We start from the raw sequence: 26,419 nt of genomic DNA on the forward strand, positions 1-26,419 counted from the left end.
TATGTAAAAAAAGTATTTACACCCCTTGGGCACTATGCACATTTTGTGATGAAACATGTAAAAAATTTAAAGTTTGACAGGAACCTAGTACTACGTTTTGTTCAGAAACTCATGCCAAACATTTTGCTACAAAAAGCTCATGAAAAGATGATTTCTATAAAAAGTTATATAACAAATACTATTACGAAAATAAAAAAGGTGCAAAAAAAGTTTGTACACCTTTCGAAAAATTAACATAAATAATGTTATTTGTTGACAAATCACCATAAATCCAGTCTCCCATTTCCAAATAGGCATCCTTGACTGATTAAAAAAATAATTTGGATTGAATATAAAGTTTACTAACTACTTAGTATAAAAGTTTATATAACTCTGGAAATTCTCTATAAAACTTATCTAAACTTAATTTTGCAAACTTTTAATTCAACTAAATGTCAATATATTACCATAGAATTGCTAAATAAACATTTTGGAGTGGGTATAACACCGTTTTGGGGGTATTTGTATCGATAGAATAGATTTTTCGTTGGAATTTCGTACCAACCCGGAATTACGTCGTCGGAAAATCCGCCGGCATCTGAACCGGTCCTCAATTCACAAGTCAACCTATGTGGCATCAGAAAGGGCATAAAATTTCCGATCTTTTGATACCCATACATCCAGGTTTTCTATAAAACCCACGTTTTTAAATACCTAAGCAAAAACGTTGTTATGGTTTCGTTTGAGCAACCTGCCAAAAATGTATGGAATTTCGTAATTTTTGTTCTCGTGGATCAAACTTACTTTTTGCCCAGGTATTTAAAAACGTAGGTTTTAAAGAAAACCTAGATGTATGGGTATCAAAAGATCGGAAATTTTATGTCCTTTCCGATTCCACATAGGTTGACTTGTGAATCGTGGACCGGTTCGGATGCCGGCGGATTTTCCTACGACGTAATTCCGGGTTGGTACGAAATTCCAACGAAAAATCTATTCTATCGATACAAATACCCCCAAAACGGTGTTATACCCACTCCAAAATGTTTATTTAGCAATTCTATGGTAATATATTGACATTTAGTTGAATTAAAAGTTTGCAAAATTAAGTTTAGATAAGTTTTATATAGAATTTCTAGAGTTATATAAACTTTTATACTAAGTAGTTAGTAAACTTTATATTCAATCCAAATTATTTTTTTAATCAGTCAAGGATGCCTATTTGGAAATGGGAGACTGGATTTATGGTGATTTGTCAACAAATAACATTATTTATGTTAATTTTTCGAAAGGTGTACAAACTTTTTTTGCACCTTTTTTATTTTCGTAATAGTATTTGTTATATAACTTTTTATAGAAATCATCTTTTCATGAGCTTTTTGTAGCAAAATGTTTGGCATGAGTTTCTGAACAAAACGCAGTACTAGGTTCCTGTCAAACTTAAATTTTTTTACATGTTTCATCACAAAATGTGCATAGTGCCCAAGGGGTGTAAATACTTTTTTTACATACTGTAGCATAGCATAGCATAGGTGTCTACCCGTAGTTGCAACTCTGTTATTGACCAGGACCTCCAAGAATTGCTCCGTGGACCACAGATGAAGAGTAGGAACCAATCATCACCACTTCGCAACTTTCAAATGTCCCTATCATGCTAGCCAATCACAGCGCCGGCCACGACCAGTGGTAAGACACGGGGAAGTGGATAGGAATTTTAGTCCGATACTTGAGTGATGAAGACCGCTAAATCGGCTGCGTCTTCGACAAAGTATCACGTGAGGTTTGAGGGTGTTAGTAAGATGGGTGTGAAGCCAGGATTCACCGTGGTAAGTGATGCGGCCGGTCAAATCTATTTATAGTCCTTAATTCTTCGTATGTTCTTGGATTCATTTCGGAAGCTTTCCAATTCGGTTCACCAAGCTTTTTGTGGTGAATTCTGGTCGTGTTGAAAGTTCAATATTCGCCTAACAATTATGCAACCAGTAAGTGTCCTTGAATTCAACTTGCATTCAATATTGCATTTCCTGTTCTTAGGTACACAGATTCCAATCAAGTTTCTTGGATTCTTATAGCATTCTTAATCCTTCTAGTCAACTAAGCCTCGATGGTCTGGTGGTTAGCATTTTTGTCTGCTGACCCAAAGGACGGGGGATCGAACCCCGCCGCGAGCTAATGAATTTTTCGTTCATATTCAAGTGTTCAAAATTCCTTCTTTCCATAATTTCTCGATAGGAGCAGATGGGAATCGAACCCAGGACCTTCCGCTTACAAAGCGAACAGCGTAACCATTCCAGCCACGCCTACCCCTTACTAAGGAATGATAAGGAATATTTAGATAAAATGGGTGAACGGAAAAATAATGATTTTTAAATTAACGTTTATTCACTGAAAAAAACTAATTCCCTAAATCCGTAATTTTTTTGTTATGTTTTACATGTATATCGGCGAAAAAGTAAGAGGTTGGTACGAGAACAAACTTCAGTTTTTTTTTAATCTGTTTTCAGGGCATTAAAATATACATTTTCATCAATTAACAAAACAAATATGAAGACATTTGGATGTATCATTGCCGAGACATAGCTTTTTGAAGTTAGCAGTTTCAAAAAACGGGTTCCAAGACTCAACACTGCTTTGACCAAACCGGCTCAAAATTTTGGTGAAGACTTGTTGAACCGATCCCGTGTGCATGACGAAGGCCGATTTTCAAAAAGTTTATTTAAAAAAAAGATAATTTGATTGTAGTTTTTCATAGAAGAAATCCACAGTTTTTTATTTTTGTTTTTTTTTTTAAATAGCAAAATTTAAAAATCGGGCCTCGTTATGCACACGGGATATGTTTTGTGAGTACCCACCTAAATTTTCAGCCAATTTGGTTCATCCCATCTAAAGATATCGTGGCACCCGTAAATCAACTGGGTGTTTCGAGAAAAACGCTCAGAAAGTTTGACAGTTCACTTTGTGCATAGCAAAATTTGGGCTTACATCGTCTGTAACACTGTTTAATCATGAAATATCTTCATGAAATTTTCAAGAGTGACTGAAAATCATCTTTTTGGGGGATTTAATAAATTTTCTGTACTATGAAATTTATTGATTTTCTACTATGTAACCCCTTAAGTGACAAAACCTGCAACATAAGAGCCAGAGAGAAGATGAACACTGGATGTTGCAGTCGACTATGATTTTTTTAAATAATGTTTTATGAAAACAACTATAACGCTTGCTCCAAAATATTGTTTGGCATCAGTTTTCAACGATAAACAAGACGATAAATAAAATTTGCAACCAAAAAGTACTTTACAGAAATGTTGATAGCTTGCGCCGTCTGCGTAATAAAGCCAGTTAAATTTTTAGCAAAAGCAAAAATGACAGTTTCACAATAAAAAAAGTGCAAATTTCAAAAAAATGTGTTTCTCGGTAAAAAAGCGGATAAAAGAAAAGGAATAGTTTTTTTTTTAATTAAAATATTCTCAAGGACGTATTAGACTATGACAAACAAACAAACAAACTAGACAAGACACAAACAAACAGTTTGTTTGCCCATTACACTACAGCACAATTGTTTGGCAAACTTTTTGGAGAAAAAATTTGCGAAACTAACACGCTTTTTGACATTTTGACATTTTTGATAATCATTTTCTAATATTTTTATAAGAAGTTGTTATTAGGCTTATTACGGTAGATTAGTTAATTTATAATTGTTCAACAGGACATGACTTTCAAAAAATATTTGCAACGGCCTAAGTCATACTCTATTCACATACATGAAACTATTTTTTTTTAAGTTTTTAACTGTAAAAATGTTACGGGCCATCATTTTTTTTTATAAATTACTTAAAATAAATGTTTTAAGTCTAGATATTCACAACGTTTAATTTCAGACAAATAATAAATTACATTCAAAATTATTTGCTCACCTTACACATTTTTGTTTTGTAAAGAGTCCTTTTCAATCATTATCATAAACATTCATTTGTTATACAGTCTAGACTCGATTATCCAAGCCTCGATTTTCCGAAGTTTCGATTATCCGAAGTTTCGATCATCCGAAGTTCGATTATCCGAATGTTTGTATGAAAATAATCGTATCACGAATAAAATATTTTCTTTTTCGTTTTTTTTATTTTCTGGTTTTTAACATCAAATTCGAATTCTGCAACTCAATTTTAATCAAATCGAATGTTTGATTGCCTACTAAATTAATCATCGCACATTTTGACCGTCATGTTGAATTTCAAAATTCTAAATCACTTTAGAGTCGTTTAGGGGTCATACTTAAGCTCAACAATAAAAAATAACAAAACAAAAAAATGTTTTTTTTCTTGATTCTAGTCTGGACTGTAATAATATATTTTATAGAAGAGCAACTGAATTTTTTTTTTGAGTGAATGTTTGGACAAACAGTTTATTTGCTCGCTAATTCGTTAGCCAATCTCGCAAACTGTTTGTTAAAAAACTGCTCCAAAAACAATATGGCAGACCATGTAAACAGTCAAACGCAAAAATTACTGTCATAGTCTAATACCTCCTTAAGTCTCGCCAATACCTCAGCAACTAATGATTTATTCTCAATGTAAAAAATAACACTGGTGAAATTTTGTGATAGCTTTGAAAAAAAACTTTGTTCAATTTTAAATTCAAGACTAACTTTTTTAAAGGGCCAATATTCAACGTAACGCCTTTTCCAAATATTTTTTTCGGTAAAGATAAGAAATTGAAAAAATATATAGTAAATATTGAAAATTGAACCAAAAGTTACATTGTTAACAGTTTTGATGATTCCTCATTTCAAATCCGTTGGTTCAATCTTCAATGTTTCTGGGACAATTTTCCAGAAAATTTTCTGAACTTTGCTGAACACTCATTTTTTCTGTGTAGAAAATATATCTTGAAAACGGTGCACTTAAGACAATTTACTTTTTGGTTGCAAATTTGATTTCACATTAAAAAGTTTTTTTGAATAGGTCCTATAAACATCCCATAAACATATGAAAGACAATAGTTTATAGGTTCTTTAAAAAAAAAACTATAGATATCGATATCTAAAGTTTTTCGATTTCAATATTGCTCCAGCTGTCAATAAAGTTGTCAGTCCCATTAAGTAGCATGCTTTGATTTTTCGACAACGAGAGAGTCCGCTGTATTCTATCTATATATATAAAAAATTTCGACGGTTTTGTTCGAACGCGAATCAGTTCAATACGGAGCGTCGGATCGAGGTGCTTTTTGTTGCGTTGGGTTCGTATAAGCTCAAGGAAGGTTTTTATGCTAACTAATTGACACTTTGGTCACTCTGGGACCGATTCCGGAGCATCGGCAAAATGCATGGAAAAAGTTACGTAAAATCAAATTTTGATCACAGGAGGCTGAATAAGCAAAAAAGCTAAAAACGTCAACAAACGAAAAAAAGGCAGAACGAAGTTTGTCGGGTAAGGCTTGTTTTATATAAAAAAGCTAAATATAGAAAAAATAAAAATTTTGGGAAATTGATTTTTTGATTAAATAAAGGTAATTGAAATTGTATCTCCTAAAATCCTACTATTAAAATTCCTTACTCAAGAATCATAATTTTTATATTAACGGTGCACATCAACCAGAGCTTTTGCACCAAGATTTTTGTTACAGATATTTTAGTATTTTCTAAACTACGAGAACTATCGAAATATTTTTTTATTCATCCCCTAAAGTACTGTCTACTAAGAGGTTTACAACAAAATTTGCCTATTTTACAATTCCGTTATTGCAGGATTGGGTCCGTAAGTTTGACAATTTTGGAATAAGAAGACAACAACTTCCTTCGTTGCTGTGCACCCTTAACATAACATTTTTGTATAGTGGTAGCCTGCCAAAAAGTGTCAGCACATGTAGAAACTTCTGATGTTTAAACCTGTGGAACTATTCCTGAAATTGATTTGTTTACCATTCGTTTTATCGATGATTCAATGAGAATACTATTTTTTTTAAATAAAATGCTTGAAATAACCGTGGCTAAATTTTTAAATGTTACCCCAACATCTCCTAAACAAGAAATCTTTCTCAATTTTTCAATGAATCGTCAAGATGTAATGCATCTGTATAAACAGTTGGAAATACATTGCGAAACATATTACCAGCTGGTACATTTACACTTCGATCATGACTGTTCAAGGCGATTAAATGCACAATGTTTTTCATTTCGTTCTCAGGGCATTACACGAAATCAGCAATTTTATCGGTCAACAGAGAATTTCACGGATATCAAAGTTATCGTAAGAACTCGGCTTGTTCAGAATTTTAATATCGCATTTAGTTCATTTTTTCAAAGTTTCCACGATGGTCGCAACTGCTGAACTCCTGTTGCTCATGCTGGCAATCTTAACCCTCGGAAGTTACACGGTGTCCGCAGAAACCCAGAATCGCACCGAATTCTACACCTCAACGGTGGGCATGGAGCGGCTGCTGCAGAGTGAGCTCGCGATCCTGGACCGGCTGGACACGATCATCGCAAAGTCGGAGGCGGAGATCGCACTCTTAAAGCGGGAGCGCGACCGACTGAGGGCGGACGTCGCGGGCGCGAAGCAGAACCCGATCGCTTACGTGTCCAATCCGATCAGGGCGTTCCTGATGACGAAGCGACTGCTGCTGGACTATCGGGATATTGACGCACGGGTTAGGAGGGGGGTGGGGGTTGAGTTGATTGATGCGTGGACGGCGTTACCCGGGGTGGATGATCTGCAGGGGGTCGCCGAGGGGTTGTCGAGGTTGCAGGAGGTGTATAAAATGAAGGCTGCTGAGCTGGCGAAGGGGAAGGTGAATGGGGAGAGGGTGGTTCGGGAGTTGAGTGTGGAGGAGTGCTACTGGATTGGTAGAGCTATGGCACAGGGAGCGTGCTTCAGGAATGCAAATCAGTGGTTCCGGGAAGCGCTGGATCGGTTGGAGGTGGAGGAAGCGTGTGAAGTTAGTAGGTTTGAGATTCTGGACTACTACTCGCACAGTTTGTCCCAGGTCGGAAGATACGAGGAAGCACTAGAGTTGACGAATGAACTGCTGGAGATCAATTCAACCTTTGTTGGAGGTATCGCGAAGAAGAAGGTCATCGAAGGTGGGCTGGATCACATCGAGAGAAACGGACGAAAGCGCAAGCTGCCAAAGCCGGCTATAATCAAGCTCTATGAAAAGTTGTGTCGTGGAGACTACGAACGTCCAGTCGAGGTAACGTCCCAGCTGTTTTGTCGGTATGAGACAAGCGCTACACCGTTTCTGCGGTTGGCGCCCTTGAAGCTGGAAGTGATCAATCTGGATCCGATGATCGTCGTCTACCACGCAGCGGTATCCGACCGGGAGATTGCCAAGCTCATCGAGCTTGCTAGACCGCTGATCAAGCGGTCGGCAGTGGGTGATACCAAGAATGAGCAAATCTCCAAAATCCGAATCAGCCAAAACGCTTGGTTCGAGGATGAACACGACCCGATCGTGGAAACTCTCAACCAGAGATCACGGGACATGGCCGGAGGGCTGCGCGAGCCGTCCTACGAGATGCTGCAGGTCAACAACTACGGACTCGGGGGGTTCTACTCCATACACTACGACTGGAGCCCGAGCGCGAACCCGTTTCCGAACAAGGGCTTGGGGAATCGCATCGCGACGCTCATGTTCTACGTAAGTCCTGGTTGTACCATGGTAGATCCCAATTTCAAATCAGAATTTTTCGTAGCTAAGTGACGTTCAGGAGGGTGGTTCCACGGTCTTTCCACGGCTGAACCTGGCAGTGCGTCCCCGGAAGGGAACCGCGATCTTCTGGTACAACCTGCATCGCAACGGCAAAGGGGACAAGAAGACGCTGCACGCGGCTTGTCCGGTGCTGATCGGATCCAAGTGGGGTAAGTTGGAATGAGGGAGGATCGCAAGGTCTGTAAAGAACGATTTGTTTTGTTCCAGTCGCCAACAAGTGGATCCACGAGCGCCACCAGGAGTTTGTACGACCTTGCGAGCTGGACCCGAAGAAGTGAATAAAATTGAAAGTTACGGAATTTCATGGTATTACTTACGCTTCACGGCCTTTCGAGAATTTCTCGGTTTTTGAACGGTCACAAAATCACAGAAAATCATCAGTTTGACCGTCTCAAGATTTCAGAATGGTTGCAGCTTACCCGTTGACGTTGGTGATCTTGACGCTGTACCAAGTACTTGGTCAGCACCAAAAACCCAGCGAGTTCTACTCCTCAGTGATGAACATGGAGCTGCTGCTGAGCAGTGAGCTGGCGATCCTGGATCGATTGGACCTCTTTATCCGGAAGTCACAGGAGAAGATCAAACTCTTGAAGCGAGAACGTGATAGATTGCGTGACGAAGTCCGAGGTGTTGATCCGATTGCTTACGTGTCCAATCCGATCAGTGCGTTCCTGATGACGAAGCGGCTTCTGGTGGACTACCGGGATATTGACGCGCTGATCCGGGATGGTATCGGCGTTGAGATTATCAATCATGCGACGGTCTTGCCGACTGAAGATGATCTGCAAGGGGTTGCTGCGGGGTTGTCAAGACTTCAGGATATCTACAGGATGGAAGCTTCCGAGCTGGCGAAGGGGAACGTGTACGGACGCAAGCTGGATCGGGAGCTGAATTCGGAGGAGTGCTACCGTGTTGGAACAGCTATGGTACATGGAAAGTACTTTTCTAACGCGAACCAGTGGTTTCGGGAAGCACTGAATCGGTGGAAGGTTGAGGATGAACCAGGTGTCAACCAGCTTATCCGAGAACGGTCAGTTCGTGGATAAAATGACCAACCAAATGCTGAAGCAGAATCCAACTCATGCTGGAGGTCTCGTGGAGAAGAAGACGATCGAAGACGATCAGAAGAAACTTCAAGCGGAAGTACCTCACGAATTACTCTGTCGCGGAGACTACCAACGACCTGCTTCGGAGACATCCCACCTCTACTGTCAATACCATACAGGGACGTCCTCCTTCCTCCGACTAGCTCCACTGAAAGAAGAAGTGCTCAACCTGGACCCTTTCATCACCGTCTACCACGACGTTGCCTCCGATCGGGAAATCTCCAAGCTCATCGAGCTTGCCAAGCCGCGAATCAGCCGGGCAACCGTACGGGAAGACAGCGAGCCACAAGTGTCCAACGCGCGGACCAGCCAGAACGCGTGGCTTGACGCTGGGGATGATCGCGTCGTTACGACTCTAGACCGCCGCGTTGGGGACATGACGGGGGGATTGCGCCAGCAGTCGTACGAGATGCTGCAGGTCAACAACTATGGCGTCGGTGGGCACTATGTGGCGCACTACGACTGGGCTATGGAGGCGGTTCCGTACGCGGGACTGGGCGTTGGGAATCGGATCGCGACGGTCATGTTCTATGTGAGGTTACGATCGAATGTAATTGATCTTGTATTTATTGAACAATTCTTCGTAGCTGAGCGACGTTGAGATTGGTGGCGCCACGGTATTCCCACAGCTGGGCTTGGCAGTGTTTCCCAGGAAGGGATCCGCGATTCTTTGGTACAATCTGTACCGCAACGGTACGGGGGATCGGAGGACGCTACATGCTGCCTGTCCAGTGTTGAGTGGGTCCAAGTGGGGTAGGTAGACCTGTCTTAAAGTTCTTAATATGTTAGGATTCAGCTTGATTACAGTGGCCAACCAGTGGATCCACGAGTATCACCAAGAGTTTGTGCGACCCTGCGAGCTGGATCCGGAGAAATGAAAGTGATTACCTGAGTCATAAATCGAAAACCCCTAATCAGCTGGTCGTGTTATCAGCCAGCGATAACGTGCCGTCGGAACGCATCGATGTCGTAACCGACGCCCAAAAACCTTAATCAGCGTCAACCTCGCGTGTCATACCTTGAAATAAAAATTGCAGTTAGCAAGCATGCTATTCTTTCGGATACAAGCCAATGACAACTCCGGAACGTCGTTTAGCGCAAAAAAAGAAAACAACTTACAAGCCTTTTTTCGTGACTCTTATCAGGTCGAATCTTCCGATAAGGGGTTCCGAACCGTGCGTTCGCGGGGGTGACCGCGCGTTCAGTTGTGCGTTGTCGAGTTCCCGGAATGGCCGCAAGTAAGGCATTGCTGCTGACGTTGGTGGTCGTGGCACTTGGCCAGGACCAGCACATCCCGAGCGAGTTCTACTCGTCGGTGGTGAACATGGAGCTGCTGCTGAAGAGCGAGCTGGCCATTCTGGACCGGTTGGATCGGTTTATAGTGCTGTCGGAGGAAAAGGTCGCGTTCTTGAAGCGGGAGCGCGATAGGCTGCGCGCGGACATCGAGGGAGCGGAGGAGAGTCCGCTGGTGTACGTGTCGAACCCGGTCAGTGCGTTCCTGATGACGAAGCGGCTGGTGAAGGACTATCAGGATATTGACGAGCTGATACGGAAGGGAGTTGGCGTTGACTTGATTGATGGTTCAACGGTGCTGCCGACCGAGGAGGACCTGCAGGGGATCGCGGAGGGGTTGTCGAGGCTGCAGGATCTGTACATGATGGAAGCTACCGACCTGGCCAAGGGGAACGTATACGGGCACAAGCTGGTTCGGGAGCTGACTCCCGACGAGTGCTACCGGGTTGGGTTAGCTTTGGCACAGGGCAAGTACTTTACGAACGCCAACCAGTGGTTCCGGGAAGCGTTGCGACGGTGGAAGGCGGAGGACTCTCCCGGGATCAGCAAATTTGAGATTCTGGACTACTTCACGTACAGCTTGACCGAGGACGGTGAACACGAGGAAGCTATGAAGTTGACAGAGGAACTGTTGAAGCTGGATCCAAAGAACGCTGCAGTCCTCTCGAAGAAGAAGGTCATCCAAGACTGGTTGGACCACGTCGAGCTGAACGGTCGAACGGCGAAGCCACCTCGAGCGGTTCCTCACCCGCTGTACGAACCGCTCTGTCGCGGAGACCACCAACGACCCCCGTCAGAAACCTTCAACCTCTACTGCCGCTACCACATGAGCACTTCCCCCTTCCTTCGGCTGGCACCCCTCAAACAAGAGGTAGTAAACCTGGACCCGTTCGTCGCCGTCTACCACGACGCTGCGTCGGACGCGGAGATCACCAAGGTCATCGAGCTGGGCCGTCCGCGGATCAACCGCTCGATGGTGGGGGACGCCGCCAAGAAGGAAGTGTCCAAATCGCGCACCAGCCAGAACTCGTGGCTCACGGACTACGATCACCCGGTCGTGGCGGCACTCAGCCGGCGCACCAAGGACATGGCCCTGGGGCTGGACGAGACCGCGTACGAGTCGCTGCAGGTCAACAACTACGGCATCGGCGGACACTACCTGCCGCATTACGACTGGAGCAGGGAGGAGAATCCGTACCCGGAGTTGAACACCGGGAATCGTATTGCGACGCTGATGTTTTACGTAAGTTACTGATCTACTATGTACTCTGATTCCAACTCTTCGAGCAAAGTATCTGCAAATTGCTATTCAACCCGGCTTCCCATGAATTGTAGAATCCATCTCCAACTCCACCGGTCTTGAATCCATCTCCTACTTCACAGCCTTGAATTCAGAATCCGGCGCTGCGGAGTCGGAACTGACCAATTCTGAGCAACCGGAGTCAGAGTTGGGAAATATTCTTTGTAGGGGAGTTGTCGGAGTCACTCAGTCTTCGAAATCCGATTTTACCGACTCCGACAAAATTGCTTAAAATTAGGCAATTTTGACTCTGACTTCAATGCTATCAACAGGGTTGTGGAGTTGGAGTCGGTGGCGTCTGCACTTTTTTGGGGACCCAGAGTCGGAGTCTGATTCGATAAATTTGAGAAGATTAGAGTTGGAATAGGAGTTAACACATTCTGAGAAGTCGATCTCTGAACTGGTCAAATTGTCAACAAACATTATATACAAGGTGTTGTTGAAGTCGGAGTTGCTGGAGTCAGTCCTTTTTGGAGCGCTGGTCGGAGTCGCTGTCGCTTAGTCATGTGAAGCCGGATACAAAGTCCAATGCAATAACTCTTCAGAAGCCGGAGTTGTAGTCAGTTAGCTTATTTTCTACTACTTTGTATGGAAGTTGGTGTTGTAGTCGGAGACAACTTATTTGGAGATACCGTGGAGAATTTCCCCTTTACTTCTAAATGAGAGGAGCCTTAACATTTCCCTTCTTCATCTACCTCGGTGCGCGATGGAGAAGGCTGTCCTGGAAGACAACCAGGACTAGTAAAATCATCACATAAACAGAACTGGAGTATGATTTGATTTGAGAAGTTGGAGTCGGAGTCTTTTTCCAACAACTTCATAAGGCAGTTGTAGCTGGAGTTGGAGTCGAAGTTGCTTGAGTCAGTTCTTGTTGGAGAGTTGGTCGGAGTTGCTGTTGCTTATTTATCATAAACCGGATACGGAGTTGGATTCAATTACTCTTACGAAGCCGAAGTTGTATTCGGAGTCAGCTAATTTTCTTCAATTTTGTATGGAAGTTTTTGTTACAGTCAGAGTATACTTTTTGGGAATTTCCCTTGTCCCCTTAAAAAGCTTTAGCATCAACACTTCTCGTCTTCCCAATACCTTTCTTTTCGCTCAGTACGTAGTGGATATGGGAGCCGACGGCCATGGACAGCTGCCATGGCGTTAAGAATCTGTTCTGGTGGTTTTATTTCCAACTATTTATTTCAAGAAAACCTTGGCTATAAAAATAATGTTTTCAACATGACGAAGTCCAGTCTGCAATTCGCTAAAATCACTGTCCTCGAGCGAAGCGAAGTTGTTGTATTTGGAGTCAGGCGATTTTTGAGGCAGAAGTCAGTTGAGCCTCTGAAAAGTTAGTGATTTAGACTCCGGCTCAATGCTTGAAAAGGGATCTATCACTGAATGGGACTGCTCGATATTCGATAGAACTTTCTGTCAGCGATCATTTCCCAAAACGATATTTGATCGCTGACACACAACGCCTATCATGATCGTCATTGCTTGGCGACGGTCAGTGAACGTAAACACGAAGACGAAACGAACGAAAAATGAGCACCACTCAAGCAGCCGCCCGAACGAGACAACGTGCTCTTTCTCTTTCTCTCGTTGTTGTCTCTCTCTTCCTAATGTATGCTGCGCGGTGACAGGAGTCATATGATTGCTATCATTGGAGAGATGATCGGAATCTCGGTAGAATGTCAAACGAACGCTCTCCAAGCGATATTTCTCCTACAGGGAAGTCAATGATTGTGTGAGTGACTTTGCATAGCACTCATTCCTTTTTGTGTGAAACGAACAAAAGTAGAATGTAAAAATCAGATTGTCGTGGTGAAGACGATTGGAGTGTTCTGTCAGCTATCATCAAAAAAGTCGAAATTTCGCAAGCCCTGCTCCGGCTTCTCAAGATTTGGAGTCTCCACCGACTGCGTCAACCCTGATTAAGTAACCTTCAACCTCCCCTCAACAGCTAAGTGACGTGGAGGAGGGTGGCGCCACGGTCTTCCCCCACCTGGGCGTCGGCGTGTTCCCGAAGAAGGGAACCGCCATCTTCTGGTACAACCTGCGGGCCAGCGGCAAGGGGGACGAAAAGACGCTGCACGGAGCGTGCCCGGTACTGATCGGGTCCAAGTGGGGTAAGTTGAACCGGTGTGACCGTGAAGTGGCCTCAATTGATGAGCTTTTTCGATTGCAGTGGCCAACAAGTGGATCCACGAGCGGCACCAGGAGTTTGTGCGACCTTGCGACCCGGACCCGGAGAAATGACCAAGCGGGAGTTGCTGGTGTTGTGCGAATAAATCGGAAAGAGTGATAACGTGTTGTGCTGTCGTTGGGGACGCTTATCGAAGAATCTTGTGTAGTTTTGTAACAAAAAAAAGTTGCGTTTCTCGTTGATTGATGATGTCTGACTGTTACCTTGTCTGCGAAGTTTCAGGAAGTGTCGAAGACCATGTTCGCCACATTCGTACCCATTTCAATTTCATCAACCGGCGATTCTTAGACATAATTACAATTGTGCGATCTGGATACCCTCGCACAATCAACCGTCATTAGCTGCAACGTTTCCATCATCATTTAGTCTTTCTCTAATCAACCTGAATTCAGTCTTCTAATGAAGCCATCCGAAACAAAAAGAGAAGAAAGGTGAAACTCGTCCCTTCAGTTGCTTCCATTTCCCGACGACGACAGTTTACTGCCAATGAGCCGAATCGGCCTGTGATTGACTATATGGATGGACTATGGTTGGGGGCTATTGATCCTATAGCAGCATATACCTAGAAACAGAGAACCTAGTGAATCCTGTCCGGACTGTGAACTGCGGTGAACCGCACCTAATACGAGTATTCACGGCTCGGTGGGCTTCTTTGACGGAGAGACCCGATGGTGTGTGGTATCGACGAACAGGTTGGGATTTGGGACTGAGGTGGCAGTTGTCAGAGCAGTGTTTAACTCAGAAATGCAAACTGTGATTGGGGTGTTTGAGTTAGAAGATAGGCTATCGATATTCTTGAATTTAGTTTGGTTTGTTTTTAACTGCAATTGCTGTTTGTTCAATACGAAGGTGTCGCTTCCCATTTTTACCAAAAAAAAAATAATAAATACCGTAAAACGGGGTGACTTTGATAGCCGGGTGACTTTGATAGGTTTGAGATTTTTTCGCAAAATGAAGAGTACAATTTAAATACGTACGGAATGGTACGGAATCATTCTGACCGTGGTAGAGAAGTGTTCAAAGTAGAATCTTTCATAAAATTTTGAAAAGTTAGAAAAGTTAGTTAACTATAGTCATTATTTTAAACTTCTTAAAGTGTCATGATTTTCTCAATGAACATGATTTTGAATCGGAAAACGGAATGCATTTTCGGATTCATTGGACAATTTTCCACTAGGAGAAGGTTAAATAAGTGTATAAATAATAAATAATATGTGTTTTTGAAACACAATTTAAAAAAATCTCCAAATTTATAGGCAGAACAAATTTCATGTAAAATGTGAAAACTTGTGATTCGTGCTTCAAATTCAGTATAAAATGCAATATAAAGCGATAATTTTATAAACAAAACGAGTTTTAAAAAATTTCAGGCAAAATTCCGACATTTAAACAATTTTACCTAAAATTTTAATGTATTTTGTTAAAAAACTTATAAACTTAGTTAACTTAATATAAACATTGATTTTTCTTTAAAACTATATCAGCTACTTGGTGATGGTACATTTAACGTACAAATAAAGTTTGAACATCTTAAATATGATTTTAACAAGAAAAACTATGACTATCAAAGTCACCCCGGAATTTAAACTAAGAATTTTTTATGTAACTATTTTTCTAAACACTGTTAAAAAAAACTTTTTTCCAAAACAGTGCATGGACTTTGTGCGGCCTACCCCAATCGTGTTTTAAAAATAATAATCTTGAGAAAAACCTTACCTGTTGGATAATATTCCAAAAACAAATTGAAATCCTATCAAAGTCACCCCGGTTTACGGTAGGTTTTTCTAAGTGTCAACCGATTAGGGAGCGTTTATTTATTAGGTAACGCAAAAATTGGGATTTTTTACCCTCTTCCTTCCTGTAACAAAATTACCTTACATGTTTATTTGTATGAAGCTTAACACAGCCTTCAAAACTGCGTAACGTAATTAAAGAATGCTCCCTAATTGGATGACAGGTAAAAAACCTATTTCTTATTTTTTTTGGTAAACAAAACATTTCTTAAAAGCAATTGGAAAAAAAACAAGATAACTGTAAAAAAATACTTCAAAATTAATGCAAAAAACCTTTTAACAAGAAACTATGAATTTAAGAAGGTCATGAAATGCTCAAGGCGAATGGTCCCTTAGATAAACAAAGTAACATTTTTAAAATTTTCGATGCTCCTGAAAAAAATATTTTAAAAATTTTTAAAATCTAGTTAAAATAATGTTTGAAAGTACTTAATTTCACAAATGTGACGTATTATACCATTGTAAATCTGACGAATGATTGTCAAGCTATCATGTTTTGAAAAATAAAGTCTTGTTGGATGACACTTAGAAAAACCTAATTTTCATCAAATTTGATTTTTTGCAAGGCTGTATATCTGTAGACCAAAAGTTTTAGAGCATTTTCTCAGCTACTCGGAAAAAAAATCGGAAATGGACAAATATGGACTTTATTTTAATAAACAACAATATTCCTATATTACATAAATTAGGCTTAAGTTTAAAAATGATTAATTTTATCAAAAAAAAAAAAGAAAAAAAATCAAAAAAATGTAAAGATTTTTTCAAATTTAAATACGATTTTACATTCAAAACTAAAGTCATTTTTTTTGGGGGAAGATTTCTATTTCAAAAATTATAACTTGGCGGCAACATTTTTCTCCGTCTTTAGGTTCAAAAGTTGCGGGTTTTTTCGTCTGAAACATATCGAAAAATGCAATCATTAGAAAATAATATATATCAGGTTTTAGTATTTTTTTACCGTCAATTAGCAACAGCACAATTTTAGGCAGAACAAGACTTGCACACTTTGTTTGTAATTTCAACAAAATTTCAAAAAAATTAAATGGATAAGTTGATTTGCAGTTAAATATTTGATTGATTTTCCGGAAAAAAAATTTCTGAGTCTGTGTGTATTTAACCCTCTACTGCCCAAATTTTTTTTTTCGAAGATATTTATTTTTCCCGTGTTCAGGAGGTCATTTTGAGCAACTTTTGTTCTACGAAAAACTTTAGTTTTCTTGTTTTATGTTTTTCTTGTTTCATTTTTAGTATTTTTATTTGCATTTATCTTGTTTAGTTTATGTTTGTTTTTGGTAGTATTTGGCCTACTCTACCACCTAATATAATTACATTTCGCCTATCTACTTTTTCATGTTTTTACAGTCACTTTTTAAATTTTTTGCATGTTTTTCACATTTTCTGCTATAGAATCGCACCATCATCATTTAAATTGCAAAAAAATGCGTAGAGGCATAGTCTGGGACACTACAAAAATTACTGCATACTTCTTTTTACTGAAAATATAGGAAATGTTAGTAAAAAACACAGCCAAAGTTGACCCCTGAAAAAATGACATTTTTAAAAACATTGGCAAAGTCACATGAAACAAGTTAAACTTCCAACCCTGAAATTTTCTAAAATTTTAAGAGTTCTTCTTTCCAATGCTTTTTAAAGATCAAAAATCGGTTGGAAAATTGATTTTTGGCGATTTTTTAGATCGAAGCCCGTCTAAAGGCGGGGTTTGGTTGTAGAGGGTTAAACAATGATTTATTAATCATGCAATCTACAAGATTTTTTACAGTCATTTTGGAATTTATGTTTGAAGTTGTTGTTGATTACAACGTTTTAAGAAATACAGATAATTGATTGAAAATGTCCACAGGGCTGAGCTGTAGGTTAGTCGAGGTTAGTCGTCGACTAACAAGTTCTTTAACAAAAATGTCGCCCTCCTTAAACCATTTGGCGCCCTCAGCAGGGCCCAAGAGAAACTTTGCATTTTGCAAATTTGCCAAGTTGCCGATTTGTGCTGCGCCTTCTTGAAAAAGATAAAGCGCCCCCTCAGGAAGCCCCAGGGCGCCCAAAATGCCATTTTTGCAAATTAAAAAAAAAGAGCCTAAGGGAGATCAGGGCTGAGCTGTAGGTTAGTCGAGGTTAGTCGTCGACTAACAAGTTCTTTAACAAAAATGTCGCCCTCCTTAAACCATTTGGCGCCCTCAGCAGGGCCCAAGAGAAACTTTGCATTTTGCAAATTTGCCAAGTTGCCGATTTGTGCTGCGCCTTCTTGAAAAAGATAAAGCGCCCCCTCAGGAAGCCCCAGGGCGCCCAAAATGCCATTTTTGCAAATTAAAAAAAAAGAGCCTAAGGGAGATCAGGGCTGAGCTGTAGGTTAGTCGAGGTTAGTCGTCGACTAACAAGTTCTTTAACAAAAATGTCGCCCTCCTTAAACCATTTGGCGCCCTCAGCAGGGCCCAAGAGAAACTTTGCATTTTGCAAATTTGCCAAGTTGCCGATTTGTGCTGCGCCTTCTTGAAAAAGATAAAGCGCCCCCTCAGGAAGCCCCAGGGCGCCCAAAATGCCATTTTTGCAAATTAAAAAAAAAGAGCCTAAGGGAGATCAGGGCTGAGCTGTAGGTTAGTCGAGGTTAGTCGTCGACTAACAAGTTCTTTAACAAAAATGTCGCCCTCCTTAAACCATTTGGCGCCCTCAGCAGGGCCCAAGAGAAACTTTGCATTTTGCAAATTTGCCAAGTTGCCGATTTGTGCTGCGCCTTCTTGAAAAAGATAAAGCGCCCCCTCAGGAAGCCCCAGGGCGCCCAAAATGCCATTTTTGCAAATTAAAAAAAAAGAGCCTAAGGGAGATCAGGGCTGAGCTGTAGGTTAGTCGAGGTTAGTCGTCGACTAACAAGTTCTTTAACAAAAATGTCGCCCTCCTTAAACCATTTGGCGCCCTCAGCAGGGCCCAAGAGAAACTTTGCATTTTGCAAATTTGCCAAGTTGCCGATTTGTGCTGCGCCTTCTTGAAAAAGATAAAGCGCCCCCTCAGGAAGCCCCAGGGCGCCCAAAATGCCATTTTTGCAAATTAAAAAAAAAGAGCCTAAGGGAGATCAGGGCTGAGCTGTAGGTTAGTCGAGGTTAGTCGTCGACTAACAAGTTCTTTAACAAAAATGTCGCCCTCCTTAAACCATTTGGCGCCCTCAGCAGGGCCCAAGAGAAACTTTGCATTTTGCAAATTTGCCAAGTTGCCGATTTGTGCTGCGCCTTCTTGAAAAAGATAAAGCGCCCCCTCAGGAAGCCCCAGGGCGCCCAAAATGCCATTTTTGCAAATTAAAAAAAAAGAGCCTAAGGGAGATCAGGGCTGAGCTGTAGGTTAGTCGAGGTTAGTCGTCGACTAACAAGTTCTTTAACAAAAATGTCGCCCTCCTTAAACCATTTGGCGCCCTCAGCAGGGCCCAAGAGAAACTTTGCATTTTGCAAATTTGCCAAGTTGCCGATTTGTGCTGCGCCTTCTTGAAAAAGATAAAGCGCCCCCTCAGGAAGCCCCAGGGCGCCCAAAATGCCATTTTTGCAAATTAAAAAAAAAGAGCCTAAGGGAGATCAGGGCTGAGCTGTAGGTTAGTCGAGGTTAGTCGTCGACTAACAAGTTCTTTAACAAAAATGTCGCCCTCCTTAAACCATTTGGCGCCCTCAGCAGGGCCCAAGAGAAACTTTGCATTTTGCAAATTTGCCAAGTTGCCGATTTGTGCTGCGCCTTCTTGAAAAAGATAAAGCGCCCCCTCAGGAAGCCCCAGGGCGCCCAAAATGCCATTTTTGCAAATTAAAAAAAAAGAGCCTAAGGGAGATCAGGGCTGAGCTGTAGGTTAGTCGAGGTTAGTCGTCGACTAACAAGTTCTTTAACAAAAATGTCGCCCTCCTTAAACCATTTGGCGCCCTCAGCAGGGCCCAAGAGAAACTTTGCATTTTGCAAATTTGCCAAGTTGCCGATTTGTGCTGCGCCTTCTTGAAAAAGATAAAGCGCCCCCTCAGGAAGCCCCAGGGCGCCCAAAATGCCATTTTTGCAAATTAAAAAAAAAGAGCCTAAGGGAGATCAGGGCTGAGCTGTAGGTTAGTCGAGGTTAGTCGTCGACTAACAAGTTCTTTAACAAAAATGTCGCCCTCCTTAAACCATTTGGCGCCCTCAGCAGGGCCCAAGAGAAACTTTGCATTTTGCAAATTTGCCAAGTTGCCGATTTGTGCTGCGCCTTCTTGAAAAAGATAAAGCGCCCCCTCAGGAAGCCCCAGGGCGCCCAAAATGCCATTTTTGCAAATTAAAAAAAAAGAGCCTAAGGGAGATCAGGGCTGAGCTGTAGGTTAGTCGAGGTTAGTCGTCGACTAACAAGTTCTTTAACAAAAATGTCGCCCTCCTTAAACCATTTGGCGCCCTCAGCAGGGCCCAAGAGAAACTTTGCATTTTGCAAATTTGCCAAGTTGCCGATTTGTGCTGCGCCTTCTTGAAAAAGATAAAGCGCCCCCTCAGGAAGCCCCAGGGCGCCCAAAATGCCATTTTTGCAAATTAAAAAAAAAGAGCCTAAGGGAGATCAGGGCTGAGCTGTAGGTTAGTCGAGGTTAGTCGTCGACTAACAAGTTCTTTAACAAAAATGTCGCCCTCCTTAAACCATTTGGCGCCCTCAGCAGGGCCCAAGAGAAACTTTGCATTTTGCAAATTTGCCAAGTTGCCGATTTGTGCTGCGCCTTCTTGAAAAAGATAAAGCGCCCCCTCAGGAAGCCCCAGGGCGCCCAAAATGCCATTTTTGCAAATTAAAAAAAAAGAGCCTAAGGGAGATCAGGGCTGAGCTGTAGGTTAGTCGAGGTTAGTCGTCGACTAACAAGTTCTTTAACAAAAATGTCGCCCTCCTTAAACCATTTGGCGCCCTCAGCAGGGCCCAAGAGAAACTTTGCATTTTGCAAATTTGCCAAGTTGCCGATTTGTGCTGCGCCTTCTTGAAAAAGATAAAGCGCCCCCTCAGGAAGCCCCAGGGCGCCCAAAATGCCATTTTTGCAAATTAAAAAAAAAGAGCCTAAGGGAGATCAGGGCTGAGCTGTAGGTTAGTCGAGGTTAGTCGTCGACTAACAAGTTCTTTAACAAAAATGTCGCCCTCCTTAAACCATTTGGCGCCCTCAGCAGGGCCCAAGAGAAACTTTGCATTTTGCAAATTTGCCAAGTTGCCGATTTGTGCTGCGCCTTCTTGAAAAAGATAAAGCGCCCCCTCAGGAAGCCCCAGGGCGCCCAAAATGCCATTTTTGCAAATTAAAAAAAAAGAGCCTAAGGGAGATCAGGGCTGAGCTGTAGGTTAGTCGAGGTTAGTCGTCGACTAACAAGTTCTTTAACAAAAATGTCGCCCTCCTTAAACCATTTGGCGCCCTCAGCAGGGCCCAAGAGAAACTTTGCATTTTGCAAATTTGCTAAGTTGCCAAGTTGCGCCGCGAAACGCTGCCGCGTTTGTTTTGAATCAACTAGCAGTGCTCTTCAACGTGTTCCGTTTTGATGATTCTTTCCTTTTTCTAGATGCTGCTACGTTGCTGTTCGCTCTGTTCACACTGTTCGTTTTATGCATCGCTAGCATACAATGACCGGTGTTATGGTATATCAGGGTCTGATCTGTGTTTGAAATATACATTTTTGTTCGCTGCGATGATTTAATTTATTGCGGCTGGAGTGGCTATTTTTGCCAAATCAATAATAAAATTACCTTTAGTAGGGGTGCAATCGGGTCAAAATGATTTTTTTTATGGAATTTGCAATTCCTCAGTCTTTTTAATGAAACTTAATTATGTTTAAAGGGTAGAGTAGGATACATCCGAAATATTACATTCCAAGAACAAAACCCGCGATTTTGGCAGCTTTATATATGTGGGGTACGGTTTTCACCAAAAATGATTTTTCAAAAAATCAACCTTCTAATATGTTCTTTGAAATGGGTCGATTCCTTTGAAAGAGTAACACTGCTGAGTTACTTGTTTTGATCATTGCTTCGTATTAGAGCATTATTTTAGTTTCAATTTTTAAACGATTCATCAAATTCCATCATATTTTTGGAAAATGTTAGTAAACTATCTAAGATCAATCCTTCGCTTTTTCGCTATCATTTAAATTGTTTTTGTTCGTTAGAAGTCATTAGATTAGATTAGATAGATTAGATTAGATTTGTTCGTAAGAAGTAATGAGAAGTGAATCGTTTTTTGACCCATAGTCAGACAAACTGACGGTACAGTAATGTTAACTTGATAAAGTTTTCAATGTTATTTTGAGATAGAATAATGTTGATTTTAAATGAAATATGTTTGTATGAAAATTGATTACCTTTCCGAATAGGGGATTCATACTCGTACTGTTGCTAAATAACTGTTGCAGTTTGCCGATAATCAAACAACATTTTATGATTAGTGCAGGGACCTAATGGAAAGGGCAAATGGATAAAATTTATGTGTCTTTCTGAAACTCACTTTTTCATTTGCTAACGTAGCTGTTATTTTTTTTGTAATCAAAAAACGAACAGCATATTCCACCCCCCCCCCCCCCGCTCATCACTTGGCGCCCCTTGTACAAATATAGGCGCCCTACGAGGAGAAGCGCCCTCGCCAAGAACATTGGCGCCCTAAACCCGCCAACAGCGACTAACTAGTTCAAAATCGTACAGCTCAGCCCTGAATGTCCAGTAAAATAAGCTGGTTGTGCACCGGCCACGGTTGGCCAGTGTTTCGGAGTGAACTGTATTTAGGGGGGTCGGAAAGGGGTCCAAAGAAAAGGCACCGGAAGGTTCTACTTTCACTTTTCTCTATTTTCTCCTACTTCTTTCCTCCTCTTCTTCTTCCTCCGCTCTTCCTTCCTTCACTTCTGCTGCTGCGCGTCGCGTCCGGCACGTCCGACGGTTGGATGACTTGTGTTGATCGCGCTCAACGCGATCTTGTTGCTAGGCGGTTCGAGCGGCAAACTTGTTGTTGTTGACGACGTCGATGACAGCTCTGCCGTTGCGCAGGGGCGTAGTCGTTCTCGTCGTACGGGTGGGGGCAAACACTATTCGGTCGTCCCGAACATAAGCTTTAGTTTTAACATGCCATGGATAATATGAAGTGAGAAGCATGCTATAACACATATTTTTTTCTTTATTACACAAATTGAAAAAAAAAATTAAAGAACGTTATTCAAAACTGCTAGGCAAGAAAACACAGAGCAGTTTAAGTAATTTTATTTTTAAATCTTTGTACAATTTATTAAAATAATGATGCATAAATTTCATTAAATGCAAGAAACATATAAAAAAGAAAATGTTTGTAATATTTATTTTTTTCTATTCAATTTTATTCAAAATACACTACAAGAAATTTAGGAAAAATTGTTAAGCACTCTGCAATCTTTTCTTATGTTATGAAATTATCAATAACAAATGTTACAAATGGAATTTTTCCTAAACTAGTTTGAAAAACTCAACTTTCTTTGCTTAAAACCATGGTGGAAAACAAAATATTTTTTTTTCTTTTTATTTTGCTGACTCTTCTTTAAGTAAAGTTTTTGATTAGAATGTACTTTTTTTAAACGATAAGGCTGGTACAAATATTTTTAAAAGTTTTTGTCACCCCCCCCTTCAAAATCGGCCCGAAAAATCAGGGGGCAAAAAAAATTTTTTACAATAAACTTCAAAATTTCAATGAAAATTCAAGTGTAACCAGCTGAAATCAAATTAAAATACATTCTCCTGCGTTTAAAATCATTTTTAACATGTTTGGGTTTATGAAAAATCTTAAGATTTTTTGAAAATTTTCGATGCAAAATCTTTTTTTTTCGATACAATTTTTGTTTTTGTCAGATCTTAGATTTTTTGAAAACTAATGATTGCAAAAGAACTGAACTAGTGTAAAATGCATTTTAAAACACTTTTTTCATTTAAATGTGAAGACTATGGCTTGTTATTTAAATTTTTATATTTTTTTATTTTTTTGCCCCCCCCCCCCTTGAACTTTTTTAAATATTTGCATCGGCCTAATTTAGCAAAATAAATTACTAACATCTCAGTAAAAAAAAGTTGGCTGAATCGTTAAATCTGCTGATGAAAATTCTACACAATTTAAAAAAAAAATGAGCTCTGGGGGTTATATTTTGTATCTTAAACAACTGCTTTCTTTTTCAGTAACATTCCTGCACTAAATTATTTATAAAGTACACACATTTTACAAAACTTTAAGCAGATTTTAGAGAAACCGTGAAATTGAGTATTTGAAAGAGATATATGTCTATTTGTCTGTGGTAAAAACAAGGGCTGTGGAGTTGGACTGGGTGGAGTCGGGTGATTTTGCGGACCCGGAGTTGGAGTCGGAGTCGCTAAATCTTTAGATGCCGAAGCCAGAGTAGCTTCAAATACCAACTTTTTCAGTTCAAGATTGCATTAAGTCATTGTCAAATCATTGCTAACGGATATTTTTTCTATTGAACGTTTAATTATCAAACATTGCACTGTTCAAAACAATCAAATTATTCGCTCTACAGCATTGCGAAATTCCAACTAGAAACTATACAGCGATTGCGAAATTCCAACTAGAAACTAGGTGTCCGAAGGCTTGATTGTCGAGGCAATTGCAAACCTCTTTTTACACCTAAGCTTCCATCTACCCCGGGAATTGAACTGACGACCTTTGGATTGTGAGTCCAACTGCCTACAGGCGACTTCACCGAGACAGGACCCAGGGAGACGACTCCTACACCTGGACTGAGCTAACGACCTAACCTCTAGGTTAGACCGGGGCCAACATTTACTTCCCCATCCGACAGAAGGCGTGATCAGACAAATCACACAAATCACTCAACTCTTCATTAATCACTTCTTTTGCGAAGTTGTTCGGCAGCACACTCAAAAAGAAGTCAACAATCCGGGAGTAGCTTCGCCAGGTGGAAAAGCTCCAGCTCATTGTTTCCCCATCAATCCCGATTTTCCGATCTGCGCTGAAAGCAAAGCCGGGTGAAAAGTTGTGCATTGTTTTCCACCTGAAGGAAGAACGCCTTCGCCGATGATGGCCACGTGGATCGAATCGGTGTGTTTGCAAAGAAGCTGGTGAGATGAAAATAAACAACTGGCTTGATTATTATACTTGAGGGAGCAGTAGTCGTCGCAACTTTTCAGACGGGATGCTGGACTTTTGCGCCACTAAATACATAAAAAGCTGCTGTTGTTGACACGGAAGACAGGCAGCAAAGTTTTCGAGCGATGGGAGGTATGAATTTTTAAAAATAGATCAAATTAATTTTACGCTTCGATGATGCTTCGAGGATTGTTGAGGAAAGCTGGACGCAGATTTTTGTTTTTTTCAAGGGGAATTGATTGAATATTTTTCGACTTTTCGATATCAAGAATAATTTTGATAGTATAATTGAAATAAACTTACTTTTTATCTGCGTGTAGGTACAAACTGTGGTGAATTTTGAACTGCCTTGGTAAGTTTCCAACAAATTGAATGGGTGCAATTTTTTAATTATCTACGTGTAGGGGAAATATACCCATTTTAAGCCAAATAAGCGGTCGTGTTTGAATGATGCTGGATAATCTGGAGTGTTCCTTGAAATTTACTAAAACCAAGTACACCAACGAGTAGAGCAACTTTTTGTGAACATTTCTGTTTATTTTCACTTTTATTAAAAGTTATGCTATTCCTTTTACAAGCATTCAAAAAAAAATATTTCCCAAATGCATTCTAATCAGTCGAGTGGATTGGGCCACGCTCATTTTTCTATTTTCAGCTTAGGCTGGTACAAATATTTTTAAAAGTTTTTGTCACCCCCCCCTTCAAAATTGGCCCGAAAAATCAGGGGGCAAAAAAAATATTTTTACAATAAACTTCAAAATTTCAATGAAAATTCAAGTGCAACCAGCTGAAATCAAATTAAAATACATTCTCCTGCGTTTAAAATCATTTTTAGCATGTTTGGGTATATTAAAAAATCTTTAGATTTTTTGAAAATTTTCGATGCAAAATCTTTTTTTTCGATAAAATTTTTGTTTTTGTCAGATCTTAGATTTTTTGAAAACTAATGATTGCGAAACAACTGAACTAGTGTAAAATGCATTTTAAAACACTTTTTTCATTTAAATGTGAAGACTATGGCTTGTTATTTAAATTTTTATATTTTTTTATTTTTTTGCCCCCCCCTTGACCTCGGCCAGGGCCGAGGGACAAAAACTTTTTTAAATATTTGCATCGGCCTTAGTTCTTTTTTTTTTGTTCCAGTCAGGGATGGAATAATCGCAAAAAAATCATTTTCGCTTGCGAACTTTTTTCATCCGCGAAAGAGAGAGGAGGCAAATCACGCAAAAGAAAATCGCTGCCGAACCTCTCCAAGAAAATCAATCTACTGATGATTTTTTGTGAATTTCCTTGTCAGCACCACTTAAAAATATTTATTTCACTTTGTTTACACATATTGCCCATCTACAAAATGAGACAGGTCATTTTTCGACGTGTGACGTTACACTTGCAAGTGCAGTAGTGAAAAAGATGTTCCGCCGAATAATCATGATGATGATTTTTTTAGATTCCTTTTACCGATTTTTCGTGCGCGAGAGAGGAGAGCCATGCTCCCTACGGATTTTTTCTCTTGATGATCTCCCAATGATTTTCTTTTGATGATGATTATTCCATCGCTGCTTCCAGTGCTCTTTTGGGTCAGCTTAGTGCTGCCAAAATTGATGAAATTTTAAGCGAACACTCACGAAAAGTAGCATTTATAGAGAAAGTTTCCTGGCATCACTGGCTCACTCCTACAGGCGCTGCTGATGGTGTTGGTGGGTACCCTTTGTTCTTTATTTGCCTTCGCTTCTCGCTCGGTTTTTTTCAGCCTTCGATTGGAATGGGTCGTCAAAATTCAAACGTCAAAAGGCTTGGTGCGTTTGTTTTTTTGATAGCGCTTGCTAATTATTTACATGTTTCGGGATCAATTTTCAAGTGAGTGACTAACTAATGTGCAAAAGAACATGTTGCCGGTAGTTGGAAGCAATTTCATATCTTAAGCGCTTTGAAAACGTTAGCGCAAGTGAAAAGATATT

At 40.6% G+C, this 26,419-nt stretch overlaps 3 protein-coding genes and 1 long non-coding RNA gene across 4 annotated transcripts in view; 2 read left to right on the forward strand and 2 right to left on the reverse strand.

Moving 5' to 3' along the window:
• The window catches only part of LOC120414147 (J domain-containing protein), a 109,162-nt gene that overhangs the window by 16,806 nt on the left and 65,937 nt on the right, over nt 1-26,419 (reverse strand). The window lies entirely within an intron of this gene.
• Nucleotides 6,269-8,006, forward strand: LOC120414144 (prolyl 4-hydroxylase subunit alpha-2-like). The gene is made up of 3 exons (XM_039575181.2): nt 6,269-7,614; nt 7,670-7,835; nt 7,894-8,006. The coding sequence occupies exons 1-3, from the start codon at nt 6,289-6,291 to the stop codon at nt 7,962-7,964; spliced, it is 1,563 nt and encodes a 520-aa protein (XP_039431115.1). The 5' UTR covers nt 6,269-6,288; the 3' UTR covers nt 7,965-8,006.
• Nucleotides 9,393-13,764, forward strand: LOC120414145 (prolyl 4-hydroxylase subunit alpha-1-like). The gene is made up of 4 exons (XM_039575182.2): nt 9,393-9,545; nt 9,600-11,328; nt 13,340-13,505; nt 13,565-13,764. The coding sequence occupies exons 2-4, from the start codon at nt 10,021-10,023 to the stop codon at nt 13,633-13,635; spliced, it is 1,545 nt and encodes a 514-aa protein (XP_039431116.1). The 5' UTR covers nt 9,393-9,545; nt 9,600-10,020; the 3' UTR covers nt 13,636-13,764.
• LOC120414148 (uncharacterized) lies at nt 13,754-14,436 on the reverse strand. Its single transcript, XR_005605040.2, has 2 exons — nt 14,202-14,436; nt 13,754-14,144 (listed from the first exon to the last, which is right to left on the reverse strand). It is a non-coding gene; the product is annotated as an uncharacterized LOC120414148 (long non-coding RNA).

Source organism: Culex pipiens, chromosome 1, assembly GCF_016801865.2.
Source record: "Culex pipiens pallens isolate TS chromosome 1, TS_CPP_V2, whole genome shotgun sequence".
Taxonomy (NCBI): Eukaryota; Metazoa; Arthropoda; class Insecta; order Diptera; family Culicidae; genus Culex; species Culex pipiens.

Coding starts and splice junctions, on each gene's coding strand:
- LOC120414144 (XM_039575181.2), top strand. CDS start 6,289: ATGGTCGCAACTGCTGAACTCCTGTTGCTCATGCTGGCAATCTTAACC. Junction 7,615..7,669: donor TCGCGACGCTCATGTTCTAC/GTAAGTCCTGGT, acceptor AATTTTTCGTAG/CTAAGTGACGTTCAGGAGGG. Junction 7,836..7,893: donor GCTGATCGGATCCAAGTGGG/GTAAGTTGGAAT, acceptor GTTTTGTTCCAG/TCGCCAACAAGTGGATCCAC.
- LOC120414145 (XM_039575182.2), top strand. CDS start 10,021: ATGGCCGCAAGTAAGGCATTGCTGCTGACGTTGGTGGTCGTGGCACTT. Junction 11,329..13,339: donor TTGCGACGCTGATGTTTTAC/GTAAGTTACTGA, acceptor TCCCCTCAACAG/CTAAGTGACGTGGAGGAGGG. Junction 13,506..13,564: donor ACTGATCGGGTCCAAGTGGG/GTAAGTTGAACC, acceptor TTTCGATTGCAG/TGGCCAACAAGTGGATCCAC.